Consider the following 13,463-nt stretch of genomic DNA (forward strand, 5'->3'; position numbering starts at 1 on the left):
GGGGGGGGGGGGGGGGGGGGGGGGGGGGGGGTTCTAAGTTTTCCAATTTCTCCCCACCTTTTCCAATCATAGTTCTTTTTGATAGGGGAAGGAAATGTTCTCTCAGAAACATTCATATCCTTATTCAAAGTACTTAACTCTTGAAGAAAACCATAGAAACTATTAAATAAAAGCTTTCTGAAGTTTTGTAGTAAAAGGAATAGGTCAAAAAAAACTTACCCAATTTATGTGGCATTGTAAGAATTGTATGCAATTCAGCATTTATATTCTAGACTAGCTAGAGAGTGAAGAAATGGGTTTAAAATATCAGAATCAATACTTGTGTCACTTAATGCAGGGGTAAACCTAGGTTTAATAATCTATTGAAAGTCCCACTCCATCACAGAATATTGTCATGAGTTATCTAAAATCTCCCAGTTCTTGTTTCATTAATTAGGACAGCATACTTAACTAGATGGACAAAAACCATTTCACTCGAGCACCATATTGAAGCACTCTATCAGAATAATGCAACAAATTCAACTAAATGGACAAACTCAGACTGTTTTAAAGATTCAATAGAAATTTGAAAGTTGAGGGTTTTTTCACGCAAGGCAAGATGCTCCAAAAGAGGAGACTCTACATATCACCCTAAATATCATTAAACTGCTGAAAGATTTAAAAGATCTTGAGTGACAGAGGGCTTTAACATTGAATCTCACTATGTGGCATTTTTAAAACAGAATAAATCTGGATGGAACAATTCTGCAAGAATTTCATTTAAACCAGCCCTCACAGCTGGAAAACAGCTTGAAAAATAAATTGCATAGAAACTACAAGATAAATAAAAGAGATCTAACACTTTAGAGCTTTTTCAAAATGAGTTCTGTGAGGCTGAAGCCTTATAATTGAATGCTAGAGCTGCCAAAACGGCAACTGTACTCTCTCAGCTGAGCTTGCTGAACACTTGCGCAAGATCTTAATTTCTCCAGAACAAACACTAACTAGAAAATTTTAATCCTAAAAATACATGAATAGTAACAACTAAAGATGCATTTACTATGTGTCTGGAAGTATGTATTTATATCAATAGCTATCATAGATGGATCTTTGTTTCTGCCATGACTCCTCTGGAAGTTCCAGAGATGCAGAAATTCTGTGGTTGTACGTATTTGTCACAGGAAAATTTTGAGTTTAGTAACTTAAGAAAGTTTGTCAACTTCTCTTTAAAAACGGAGGGATATAGACAGGAACAAGGCTGAGGTTTATAGAGGACAGAAAAAAAAAAGATATATGCATGGAATGAGCCATCTAGTTTGCATCACCATTAAGTATCATACAAGCAGGGGACCACTTTCAGATTTCCTGAGCTATCTGCCCATCTCATTTACCCTACTGTAGGCAAAACATTTCCAGCTGAAGATCCAAACCATTCAGTCCCTGTACTTGGCAACCTGCCTTTTGCTTGGAAAAGAGAGAAACAGAAGAGGGTAAATATTGCCTCATGTCACACTCCAAAACAGACAACCATTTTCCCCTGTGTTGCCAAACCTCTATTCAAGTCCCATGCTTCAACTTTCAGCAATCAGTCATGCCACTGCTGCTAGAGACAGCAAGTTTAGCTGCAGTTTTCAATACTGCTTCCACTCCAGTGAATGGAGACATTATTGCACATATCAAGGGCATCTACCCACACCAAAAGGGTACAATCCACAGACCTCATTGAGCATCAATCAATTCTGAATTATAAAAGAAATTACACTGCCACACAATCCTTCTTTATGATATAGAGGACAAAAGGTGCTTTGTTTGCACTTACACTTTAAGCCCTTCATCAAAAAAATCTTGTTCTTCCCATTGCACCATTTTTGCAGAAGCCAGAAGCTCATCACTATCAGTTTCAGCGGCCTTGTACATTTTACAGGCAGTTTCAAAATTCTTCCTGGTTTTTTTCTAGGGTGGGGTGGTGGTGTGTTAATTCCTTGTAGATCCCAATAGATTTTTAAGTTTCTTTCTCGTAAAAACAATTTTCAACTGTATAATCAGAATGCTGTGGTCCTCTTCTTTTTTCAGCCAAGTGTCCCTTAAGCAGCAGGTCCCCTTCCAAGTCTTCAGACTTATTTCTAAAAACTTCCCGCCCCAGGCTGAGAGTAGATATACATGGCTTCTGTAGTTATCCAGTGCTACAACAGTTATCTGACTTCTAATGGGTAGTAATCAAAGACGTAAATATTTTTTCAAGAAACTTGGCAAACAGCTCTGCTACAGACTGAGACCTTTTCTAGTACCCTTACATTTTAATCCCAAGTGTTAAATTGTAATTACATCACAACCTAACCTTAAATTTGAAATATTAGCTCAACTTATTAGTGCAACAGCATTTTAGAAATGACATTTCAAAATTTAATAGAGAAAGAAAAGACAGCTGCTAGTTAGATTAAGACATGGTCTGCTCCTTACAGCCTGAAATTGCAGTTGAACACCAGAATTCAGGACTTAACAAAAATAAACCATCACCAAACTCTGTTGTCCGATCACATGAGAGAGATTGCATGGAAACCACTTTGAAAAGCAGATACACAAATCCCACACTTCTATACATAACCTTTCAGGATCTCCGAAAGGAACTTCCCTTTCAAACAAAATGAGAAGAAACATACTGTGAAGTGCCTGGGCAGCGAATTGTCCTACATAAGTAAAATCTCATGCAAATCCATAACGGCACATTACCACAAACACACTCAAGGACTGGGACACATAATTACTGGGTGCACAAAATCAATGTGAACTGCATCAGCCATACCATGGTGGCTGATGACTTTGTAGAAGAGTAAGGAAGGGCGTACCCCAGACATACTTGTAAAGAGCACTCCTTGTCACAAGGATCACTGCAGCTAGCATTCCTGGAGCGAGCGAGTACTCTTCCATCATGAAAGTGCACATGGTAGGAATGCAGTATTAATATTGAATGCATTCGTACTTAATTTCCATAGCAACCAATGAATGATAGTCATGACATCAGCAATTCTCAGCCATAAGATGTTCTGTAAGAGGTTTAATCATTATACCAGAAATTAACCACCAATGCTTTTACAGAAAGCTAGAATCCTTGTGGGCAGAGTCCACATACAAAGTAACAAAATAAAAGCTCTGATTCAAATAAAATATTTTCACGGGTTGTTGGAGAAGCCCTTAACACAAACATTTTTAAATAGAAGTATTGCTTATATTAACATTTTCAGAAAAAAAAGATGAGATGATGGTACAGCAAGTAATAAAAAACAAAACAAAACAAAACAAAAACTTTCCCTCTTCACCTCTGGGCTTTATGTTCTCTTTCACAGACAGCGGTGTTTGGTATCAATCTCAAGTCAAACAGAAAGCAATCAACACAGGAACAAGTTAAACTTGCACATAGCAAAACGCCCTTAGAACTTGAAAAGTGCTTGAGAGACTTTATTCTTTTTCAACAATTTAAATTTTTTCCAACTTCATCTAAAAATGAACAACTTAAGTTACTATATCAAGTGTTTTTGGTGAAGCTGTCCTACTGCCTTACCCCAAATATACGCTATTAAATTGCTCCTAAGAAAACATCAAGGGCTGATGTATCAGGTCAGAAACAAAACAAATCTACCATCTGTGTCCTAGTACAAGAAATACTGCCCTGATCTTCATTCTTTGTTTTCATTTCTTTCACAAATACTTGGCTGACTCAGTTTTCAAAATTTCAAACTTCAACAATAATAGCTGGCAAAAAGAAAGATCCTTCACCAGAACTTCTTCCACCTGGACAACTCACTCTAGCCAGTTTTCTTTGCTGAAGCCTGGTAATGTTATTACAGTTTCTCTTCCAGACACAGCTACGCAAATCACTGAAGTTCCCTCTGTATCAGATGTTCACCTGCACCGTTTCATTTGCAATAACAGATTAGGTTCTTCAGATTACATCTGCAACTAGTCGGATGCAAGAAATGAGCTTACTCTAAGTCTTGGCCAAGGTGTCCCATGCTAGGGAACTAGCTGCCATAGAGAGAAGCATACCACCACCTCCTTGATATTTTTCCTAGAGGCAAAGACATTCCTCTTTCTTCCTCTGTATAAGTACTATTCTTTCTACAACTGGAGTATTATTTGTAACAGTAAGACTGACTACTTGGCATCTGCATGTGTAGATATGCTTCTGGAATTGGTATTGTTCCAGAATTAAAGCCTGAGCTCCACAGTTTCACAGTAAAATCCTGTCTTGCAAGTAGACATAAGCTTAAATCTAGAAAGCCTAGATACATCTTAGAGCTGAGCTACTTTTCCACTGACTTCTCTAAGATTTACATTCCAATATTCAATAGTTTATTTCTCTCCTCTCTCACACCCATGGTCTTGCTTTTTTAATTCATTGGTTTGAAAGAGATGTTTGCTTAGACAGAGCTGTAGAAGCACAGACAACAGAAACTCCATGATTAAGCATCAACAAACTAAGTTTAATCCTGCTTAGTCAAAGCTACAGGTTAGTTACAATACTACACATCCTTAGGGTCCAACTTCTTCCACTTCCCTAAGTCACCAGAAATGAAAACACTTCATCAATCTGTTAAACCCCTCAAAACAGGAGCTGTAAGTAGCCTATGACTGCTAAATGTCTCTGAATAGTGTGGGTCAAAAGAATCCAACTAAAACCAAAACAGTATCTATACCAGTAGTTCTCCATGTCTCTTCACATCACACCCACCTAAGAGCCACACTGTGCATTTCACTTACTGGTTCTCATACCATATTTATCAGTGTGAACAGAAACAACACTGTGAGGAAATAACAAACATTTCCAGTTAAGACTATGGAAAATGAAGTAGCAAAGCTCAATACAGGATACACAAATGCTATATTCTTCATATTCTCACAAATCCCTAAAACAAGGCAGGGAAGAAACTCAGGAGGTTATGTAGGAGAGCACTTGCCTCAAGGCGGGATCTACTTCCACATCTACATCAGAGAAGTCAGCCTTGAAGTATTATGACATTTCTGTAACTGGAGATCAATAAGGTAGACCTTCTACTCTGTAGCTTACATGCCTCACTGTCAGAAAGGGAGGCTGTTTTGCTGAGTTGCTGTTGTTAATGCCTATCCTAAATTTCCCTTGATGAGGCTTAAACCCACTATTTCTCCCAGACCCTTTACAGCTTCATGTATGTACTGTTAGACTTAGGTTTTCAACTGTTTGCTCTGATGTGCAATTCCTACTTTTCCAGGACAGCATTAGTAAATAAATCTAAAATTTTCTTTAAAAAGAAGAAAATAAAAGAAAATCAAGTGTTGATAACACAGTTTTATAAACACACTGCATGGGTGCACATTGTACCTTTTCTTCAAGTCCTGCAAAAAATTCAGTTTCCATTTATGACACTGGAAATCCCTCAATTTTAAAGAGCAAAAACACTCAATTAAAAAGTATAACCGAATGACAACTTTTTTATTTCCAACACCTAAATTACATTTTAAAAGACATCCAAACCATTTGTATGGCTCTAAACATTAATAGTCATATCTTTAAAACAATGCAAAGTTTACCAAACAATTTAAGAATTTGACCTTGGCCAAAGACAGCAGGGTTTCAAAACTGAGTAAGAAGTTTCATTTAAAACTTCTTGTTTGCAAGGCTATTCAAAGAAAACTAAGGGTTGGACCCAAGCATGAAAAGTTTAAAGATTAGGGATTGCATTACATTCCCTTTAATCATGACAAAAATGCATAGGAATATATTGCAGGCAAGTCTTCCACCTTCTGTGATATCACCATTCTTTTATAATTAGCTGTCTTCAAGATTTTTTCCTGTGACCTTAAATGCTGCAGGATTTTAGAAATGTACCCTTACTTGCTGCTGGGTTAGCATTCAGTAGCAATGGTTATTGTACATTGCTAACATCAGTTCATGCCTTAAGAGGTAGGGATTTGTAGTGTTTAATGTGTAAGGCTGTGCAACGTTTCAGAAATCCGCAGATTTGTCACATTAACTTCTTAAAAATACTTAATATAGTTTCCAAAGACTATTCAAGCATCTCAAGCTTTCAGTGTCAAAAATATCACATGCCTAACTTAAAGGCAGTTCAGCATCAACATGCTGGTAAACTCTTTCACAGCTACTATTATTTCAAACTAGAAGTGCACTTAAGAGAGAAAACAAAAGCCACAGTTACCTGTGCTGAGTACCAGTCTTTCTGATCTGGAGAAATAGAATAGCATGCAAGCTGTATTTATAAACTGATTAAAAATAAGAAGTTATTTTTAATATGACATTTATAAATTTGCAATATATAAGCAATAAAGTTCAATATGTAAATTCCAGAACTAAAAAGAGGACAACTAGGCAGCTACGAGTGGTGCAAAAGCACACAGCAAAGTGACAGAAATGGCCTATTTCCTACTGATAGCAGTTTCAGCAGGGCCTTGTATGGCCTAATGACATAACACACTGCCGGGTCACAGGGACCCCAGGGATGAGAACTGACACTCAGAGGTCCCAGTGAGGATACTCCACAGGTCTCAGTGCAAGTTGTTCCCTTTTCTTCTATCTCTGCTTGAATACAGAACAATGTGGTGTCCTCAACATCTCCCACCAAAGCAAGAGCTAGATAGAAAATAGCTGAAGAATATTTACTCTGAAAAGTCAATTCTTATTTGTCAACACTAACCACAGAAATCAAGATTCAGTTGAAAGGCTAACTCACATAATACCAGGCACTCAACAGCAAATCCTGGACTTCAAATTCAAAAATACAAATGTGGTTTGCTACTCTTCCACGTGGACTTTTTTCACTGATATCTTTAGTTTTCCAGTTGGAATAAATGAAATAAAAAATGCAAGTGAACTTGCAAGCTACAGGCAACAGTAGCCTTAGATGCATTAAGGTCGGAAGAGATTGACCACCAAAACCGTGAAAGTGACAGAATAAAGCTAATTAAATTAATCCAAGATATATGTGACTTGCATCTTCTAGAACCACAGGTAAGAATCAGCTGCTAATATTCTGTTTAACACATCCAGTTGGTTAGAACCGCCAAGAACTTGCAAATGTTTGGTTTGTTTAGTTCTGTTAAGTAGAGAAATGACCTAATTTTTCTGATATAAATTTCACAGGCCTGTTACTCTGAAGTGCATTTGTATGAATAAAAACTACTTACCCAGAGGGACATTTGAAAAGGCATTTCAGACAAAAGAAGCCCTAGTGTCAAATATTTTAGTCATTAAAACATAGAACAGCTGCATGTTCTCAGTGAGGTAGCGTCTGGAGCAAGAAAGCAAGTTTGAAAATGTGTATGTCAATGAACTTCATTTTTTGCAATTACAATGTATGAAGATCATGTGAAAATAAATTATCGCACTGATAAGCACGGCTGTAATGTCTGTTAGAACAATCTACTTCTGAACAGTTTTAAATACAATGTCTCTGTCAAAGTCCCTTACACAGTACACAGTTTTTCTCTCAGAGGGAAGATTCACTACTGAAACATAGTAGTTACTTTTTAGTTTGTTAGGATAGTGGAAGAGAATTCGCCCCGGAAAGTATACTTCTGCAGATTTTCCAGCAGCTGTAACAGTGCCACATTTAATAATGGGGCAACTCTGAGAACATCTATAAAAGCTGCAATGTATCATGCCTCCCACCACAAAAGGTAGGAGAGCAATACCATTATGTTTCCAATGGAATAGCAAAAGTCTGCAAGTCACACTTGTCTAAACACAAGTTTAACATCCTTTTCATACTTCTGCTGACAGACAGGCACCTGTCTCTCTGCTGATCTGGTGGAGTACAAAAAAACCATTCACTCGTATGCTCCAGCATCCTGGCTCTTCTTTCAATGTAACTTTAGCAGATTCAAAGCAGTTTACGCAGAAGAACACTGCAGGAAACCCAGTAGCCATTCCAAGGCCCTATTTTGAATGTGTCAAATTACCACCTCAAGTGTGTTAGATTCCCAACACAGTGAAGAGCTATCTGTAAATACATCCTACACACACTAAAATGACTGAGAAAATCTATGATCAGTAGCTGGTTACATACAACACAGTCACTCCAACTAGTGGAAAACACAGACTGTTAAACAAAAAAACAACCAAACAAAAAAAAAACCAACCTGTTACTGCCCAGAAGTAACAGTACGTGCCCCCAGGATTATCACCACCTCCAAATCTATGAGCATGGCACTGGAGAGAACCAACTGTGCATCAAATCCACTTCCCTGAATTTAAAAGCAACAATGTAATAGGAATTTTGTCAATACTCTCCACAGAGCATGTTCTCTACCAAAATGAAGACGATCCATTGGTGCATCAGATTTGCTCAAAATCCAACAGCTCACTTATGGACTTTAATTAACAATAAGGATCAGCTGTGGATGTAGCACAGAAAAGCTTCAACATAGAAAACCTTTCAATAACATTAAATCTGTTTGCAGCACAGCATCCTCAAAGCACAATAAATTAGCAGCTACTGGAGTCCCTGTCCAACCCTAACAGAATGAAGCCCAGAGGCAGGATGAAATCCTATTTGCAATGTGACTTTCAAAGTGCTTCCACACATTCTGTAATATCTAAAAAAGGATAAATCTGTGCTAGCACTCTACAAACACCCCAACTCTGGGCAAAATATAAATGCTCAAAGGCAAGAAGTTAGAAAACAAAACAACTTAATGCTACTACAAAAGAGTAACTTATTGTCATGGCTTAAGCCCAGCCAGCAGCAAAGCACCACAAAGCTGCTCCCTCAGTCCTCCCCCACCCCAGCCTGAGTGGGATGAGGAGGAGAAAATATAAAACACTCATGGGTCGAGACAAGGACAGGGAGGCATCACTCACCACTTACGGTCATGGGCAAAACCAAAATCAATTTAATTTACTACCAATCAAATCAAAACAAAGATAATGAGAAGTAAAACCAAATCTTAAAACACCTTCCCCACACCCCTCCATCCTTCCCAGCTCAACTCCACTCCCCATTTTCTCTCCCTCCTCCCCCCCAGCAGCACAGGGGGGACAGGGAATGGGGGTTGGGGTCAGTTCGTCACACCTTCTCTCTGCCGCTCCTTCCTCCTCAGGGGCAGGACTCCTCACTCTTCTCCTGCTCCACCGTGGGGTCCCTCCCACGGGAGACAGTCCTCCATGAACTGCTCCAACATGAGTCCTTCCCACAGGCTGCAGTTCTTCACGAACTGCTCCAGCGTGGGTCCTTTCCCCAGGCTGCAGTCCTTCAGTCTCAGGCTGCTCCAGCGCAGGCTTTCCGATGGAGTCACGGCCATCTTGGGGGCATCCACCTGCTCTGGCATGGGCTCCTCCCCAGCCTGCAGGCGGGCATCTGCTCCTCCATTCACTTCCATGGGCTGCAGGAGGACAGCCTGCCGTCTCACCATGGTCTTCACCACAGGCTGCAGGGGAACCACCTCCTCCAGTGGCTGGAGCACCTCCTCCCCCTCCTTCTTCACTGACCTCGGTGTCTGCACAGGTGTTTCTCTCACATCCCACTCCTCTCTCCGCTGCAGGTTTCCCTTCTTAAATATGTTATTGCAGAGGCACTACCACCTTTGCTGATGGGCTCGGCCTGGGCCAGCGGCGGGTCCAACTTGGAGCCGGGGAAGGTTCCGGCAGCTTCTCACAGGAGCCAGCCCTGCGGCCCCCGCCTCCGCTACCAAAACCCTGCTACACAAACCCAAACCAGATATCTTTCACCCATCAAACCTTCATGATCTTCCTCTTTTACAAGAAAAACCAACAGCAAATGTTCCCTACTCTGCATTTGCACTAGTCTCCTCTCTCCAAAAAAAAGAGCAAGCATTTGAAGAAACAAAGCCCTCAACATGGCTGCTATTACATTAGTTTCACATGTTTTACTTTCATACAGAAAACCGTAAAGACAGCTGTAGAGACATTTGTTAACAATTCTTAGGTCAGCACCAGCTATACAGGTAAAATCTTTGTCATCCCTGCAAAAGCCAGACTCCAGACTTGCCACTCAGCTGTGCTTTGAGCTCCAAAGAACTGTGGATGATGATTTTTAGAGAGTGGGCAAGGCAGACAAAGAATAAGGACAGACTAACTCCCTCCTCCCCGCCCCGAAACATATTAAACCGTGGCTGAGCCGCTATACTACAGGCAATGGAGCACTCTGGAATTCCCTTTTAGGAACCTTAAGAAAATGAAGACATTTTCACCATATTTCAGATTTGAATGCATTCCTATTCATTAACCATTTTTCCCAAAATATCTCAGTTTATTCTGCTCCATTGAGGAGCACCAGGAAGAAAAGTCACCCCATCAGATATTTAAGGACATAGGAGACAGCATACTTTTCCTGGAACATATGAATTTCTGAATAATACCCAAGAACGGCGTAACAGGATACTCTCCTTCAATAGCACAAAGTTCTATTCTTTTTGCGAGCAAAATATAGTACCACCCACTAAACCGATGACTCTACATCTGGTTTATCTCGTCCACTCACAATAGCATACTTCCTGTCTGTATCTATTAAACACCAGTTAACACCCACTTTGCATCCCAAGCCTAATAAAAGTTTCCACTACTGCCCATCTCAAGGCACAGTATTTAGGAAGACAAATTCTAATCAAATAAGCTAAAACACCTCTTAATGTCAAATTGTTCTGATTTTAAGTTTTCATCTAATTGCAAATTTTTTAAATATTAGTAGCCTACCATTCTGACCAAATCAAGAAATATATGCGTTTACTTCACAGTATTTTTTCCAAAGAACAAATTAAATTAATTCAGTGAATTCCAATATAAAGCCAGCAAATAAGGGTAAATAAGTCCCATTATGATGACAGGATGCAAAGACTCATCCATTTCTATGCCTCTTCAGCACAGAATAGCCCAAAACCTTTTTTTGATTTCGGGTACATGTGCCCAGAATAGATGAATGCTTCATTTAAATACAGGAAGCATTTGTCATTATAAGTGCAAGTCCTGACTGAGAGTTAAAAAAAAAAAAGTCAGTCTTTAAACTGCAAGAAGTGGTTCACACCCTTTGTGTTCAGTAAAGGACTGAAAAAGTTTGAGTAAAACTAAATGTCTAGAAATTGAGCATTTCACTTTTCAGCCTCTGTAATGGCTAAATTATTAAAAAATGATGATTCTCAAGCCAACAGCTCTGTTCTCTCATAGGCAGTGTTAAACCGTAATCTAAGTTTGAGCTTCCACAGAGCAGTTACTCACTTTCAAAGCTCTGGCAAAACACCATCTCTGTTTAGTACTGGATTACAGTTCCTTCCTTCTAGCAGAAAACTAACACAAGACAAAGGCAAATAAAGCAAGCAACCATAACAAACTAGAAACATTAAATACACTTGAGTATATGTAAAAGCACACATAAGCAACTATAGTAGGGTAAAGTAGGGCATGAACCTAGTGTGAAAGTTAATCAAATTTATTGTAATCTGCACATACCCACAGCTTTACAAAAATATGTAAGTCAGTTTCAAGCATTCCACCTAGCAACATCACCTGTTTAACTATCAGACAGAATTACTTTAAGTATAATACAGATAAAAACAAATAAGAGGTCCTTAGGTGTTAGAACCATACATTGTTTTCCTTGTGCATAGATATTTAATCTATTAGTTTTCCATAAGAGTCATCTGCTTACAATCTAGTGTAGAGTTAGTATTAGTGTGCCTTGAGGAAGAAAGCTTTTGATCACAAGGGGAGTGTATACAACAAGATACCTTAAATTTCATAATTATTTTCATTATTGTATTTCTTAAGTATTAATATAGTATTCTAAAATATTAAAATAATATTGTTTCTTAAATAAAGGGGAAGGATAAATGGTAACACATAAGAAAATACCTATTTATAATACTCTGATAATCTAGAATGAGTTCTCAGAATTCAAAAAGGTAATTTCAGTTTCACATGCATTAATAGTCTGTAATATATACACACAAAAAATCATAGCACAGAAGACACAAGTTAGCAAGTGCTTATAACCTCAAACACTGGAGGAAACCCAGGTGTTACTTGGTAATGTTTTCAATTATCAAAAGGGAGGAAGAGATTCCTTTCCAAGCACAACCCACCGCTTACCTTACAAGTCAAACTGTAACCGTAACTCCACTTTTAACAGAGAGAACCGAGTACCTTTCCATGCAATCCAAGAGGTCTATCATTTCTGCTCTTCCAGAAAAATGAAGACAAATATTATATTACTCCTCTGACTAGCTACATGATTTATTTCAACTAGATAATAATGTAGGATATCTCAGACAGTGATTTTCCAAGTCATTTGTTACATGAGTCATCTGGCTTTTAAAAAAAAGCCACAATCTTTGCAATGAGAGCTGACTGTAAAATAGGTCAGTGTGTAATGAAGCATGCTGCGGGCTTATGCTTGCCAAAAAAACCCCAAATAATAATTCATGGTAAGAGTACCTCATGGATATGCAAAAGAAAGGCAGAAACTCTTACCTTAACAGGAAAGCTACACTTGCCAGTACGAACACCTTCTTCATCAGTCTGCCACTGGTGAGGCCTACTGGCCTCTGGGACATAGACATCTTTCTTTCTCCTAAAGCTTTGCCGTAATTTGTTCATTTCTCAGATTTTCACGTCCTAGAAGAAGAAAAAAAGAGTACTGCCAATAGGCACCAAAACATACATTTAGCCACTTTGGGTCAACCACTATCATGACAAATGTCCCTGTGAAAAATCTGAGCTTCTGCAAATATGAATGGAGGTACCTGTGAAAGGAAAATATTTTGGACATAGATTCTGGGAAAGATAGATATTCACTTCAAAGTGGAAAACACAAATCCACATTACTTTTTTAATACCTTTCCACAGCAACTGAAGCATTAGACCCCGGAATAACTATTACTCTGAGCATAAGGTTACCCAAAATAGCTGACAGAGCAGCTCTGAAGAGTGATGCGCATGAAATCCTGCCTCCCTGAATTTAAACACCTACCTAGAGCAACCAAGCAGGACATGAGTAGCACAAGCTTCCAAGGCACCCATGCAAGGATTCATAGCCCTAAGTCTGCTCCTAAAATTAGGTGCTTTAAGTACGAGTGATAGGTTCATGCTTCTACTGAGGGGTACAGCCCAGCCCTTGCTTAGTCTACTGGTAGAAGTACTTATGTTTAAATGAGAAATGCACTGAATTTACTTCCACGTCCTGGGTAAATCTCTAAACAATTACATAGTCTTACCTCTTCAAAGGGGGAAGACAGTTCTGTAATTACACTTCCAAAGCCTAGAATTAGATGCTTTTTATACACTCTTCTCTTATTTATCAGTTTCTATATACAAGCCAATCTATACTTTAGACATGCTCACCTTTACTAGATTCAAACTACAATTAGCCAAGAAGCTATCAGAGAAAGTACTACTAATAAAAAGACTATATTCAGCTACAGAAGTAAATTCATATGGGAATATAGAAAACATGCTGAAAGGCTTCTTGAGATACTGCTCTTCT

The 13,463-nt window shown here is 38.8% G+C and overlaps 1 protein-coding gene across 3 annotated transcripts in view; it reads right to left on the minus strand.

Moving 5' to 3' along the window:
- The window catches only part of NUMB (numb homolog (Drosophila)), a 37,468-nt gene extending 24,871 nt beyond the window's left edge, over positions 1-12,597 (minus strand). For all 3 annotated transcript variants that reach the window (XM_010580020.1, XM_010580019.1, XM_010580021.1), the window contains exon 1: positions 12,452-12,597. In XM_010580020.1, the coding sequence (XP_010578322.1) occupies positions 12,452-12,577 (126 nt within the window). In that variant the 5' untranslated portion in view covers positions 12,578-12,597. The remainder of the gene's footprint in view (positions 1-12,451) is intronic.
- Between the last annotated feature and the right edge of the window lie 866 nt (positions 12,598-13,463).

Source organism: Haliaeetus leucocephalus, unplaced genomic scaffold (assembly GCF_000737465.1).
Source record: "Haliaeetus leucocephalus isolate CR32 unplaced genomic scaffold, Haliaeetus_leucocephalus-4.0 Scaffold696, whole genome shotgun sequence".
Classification (NCBI taxonomy): domain Eukaryota; kingdom Metazoa; phylum Chordata; class Aves; order Accipitriformes; family Accipitridae; genus Haliaeetus; species Haliaeetus leucocephalus.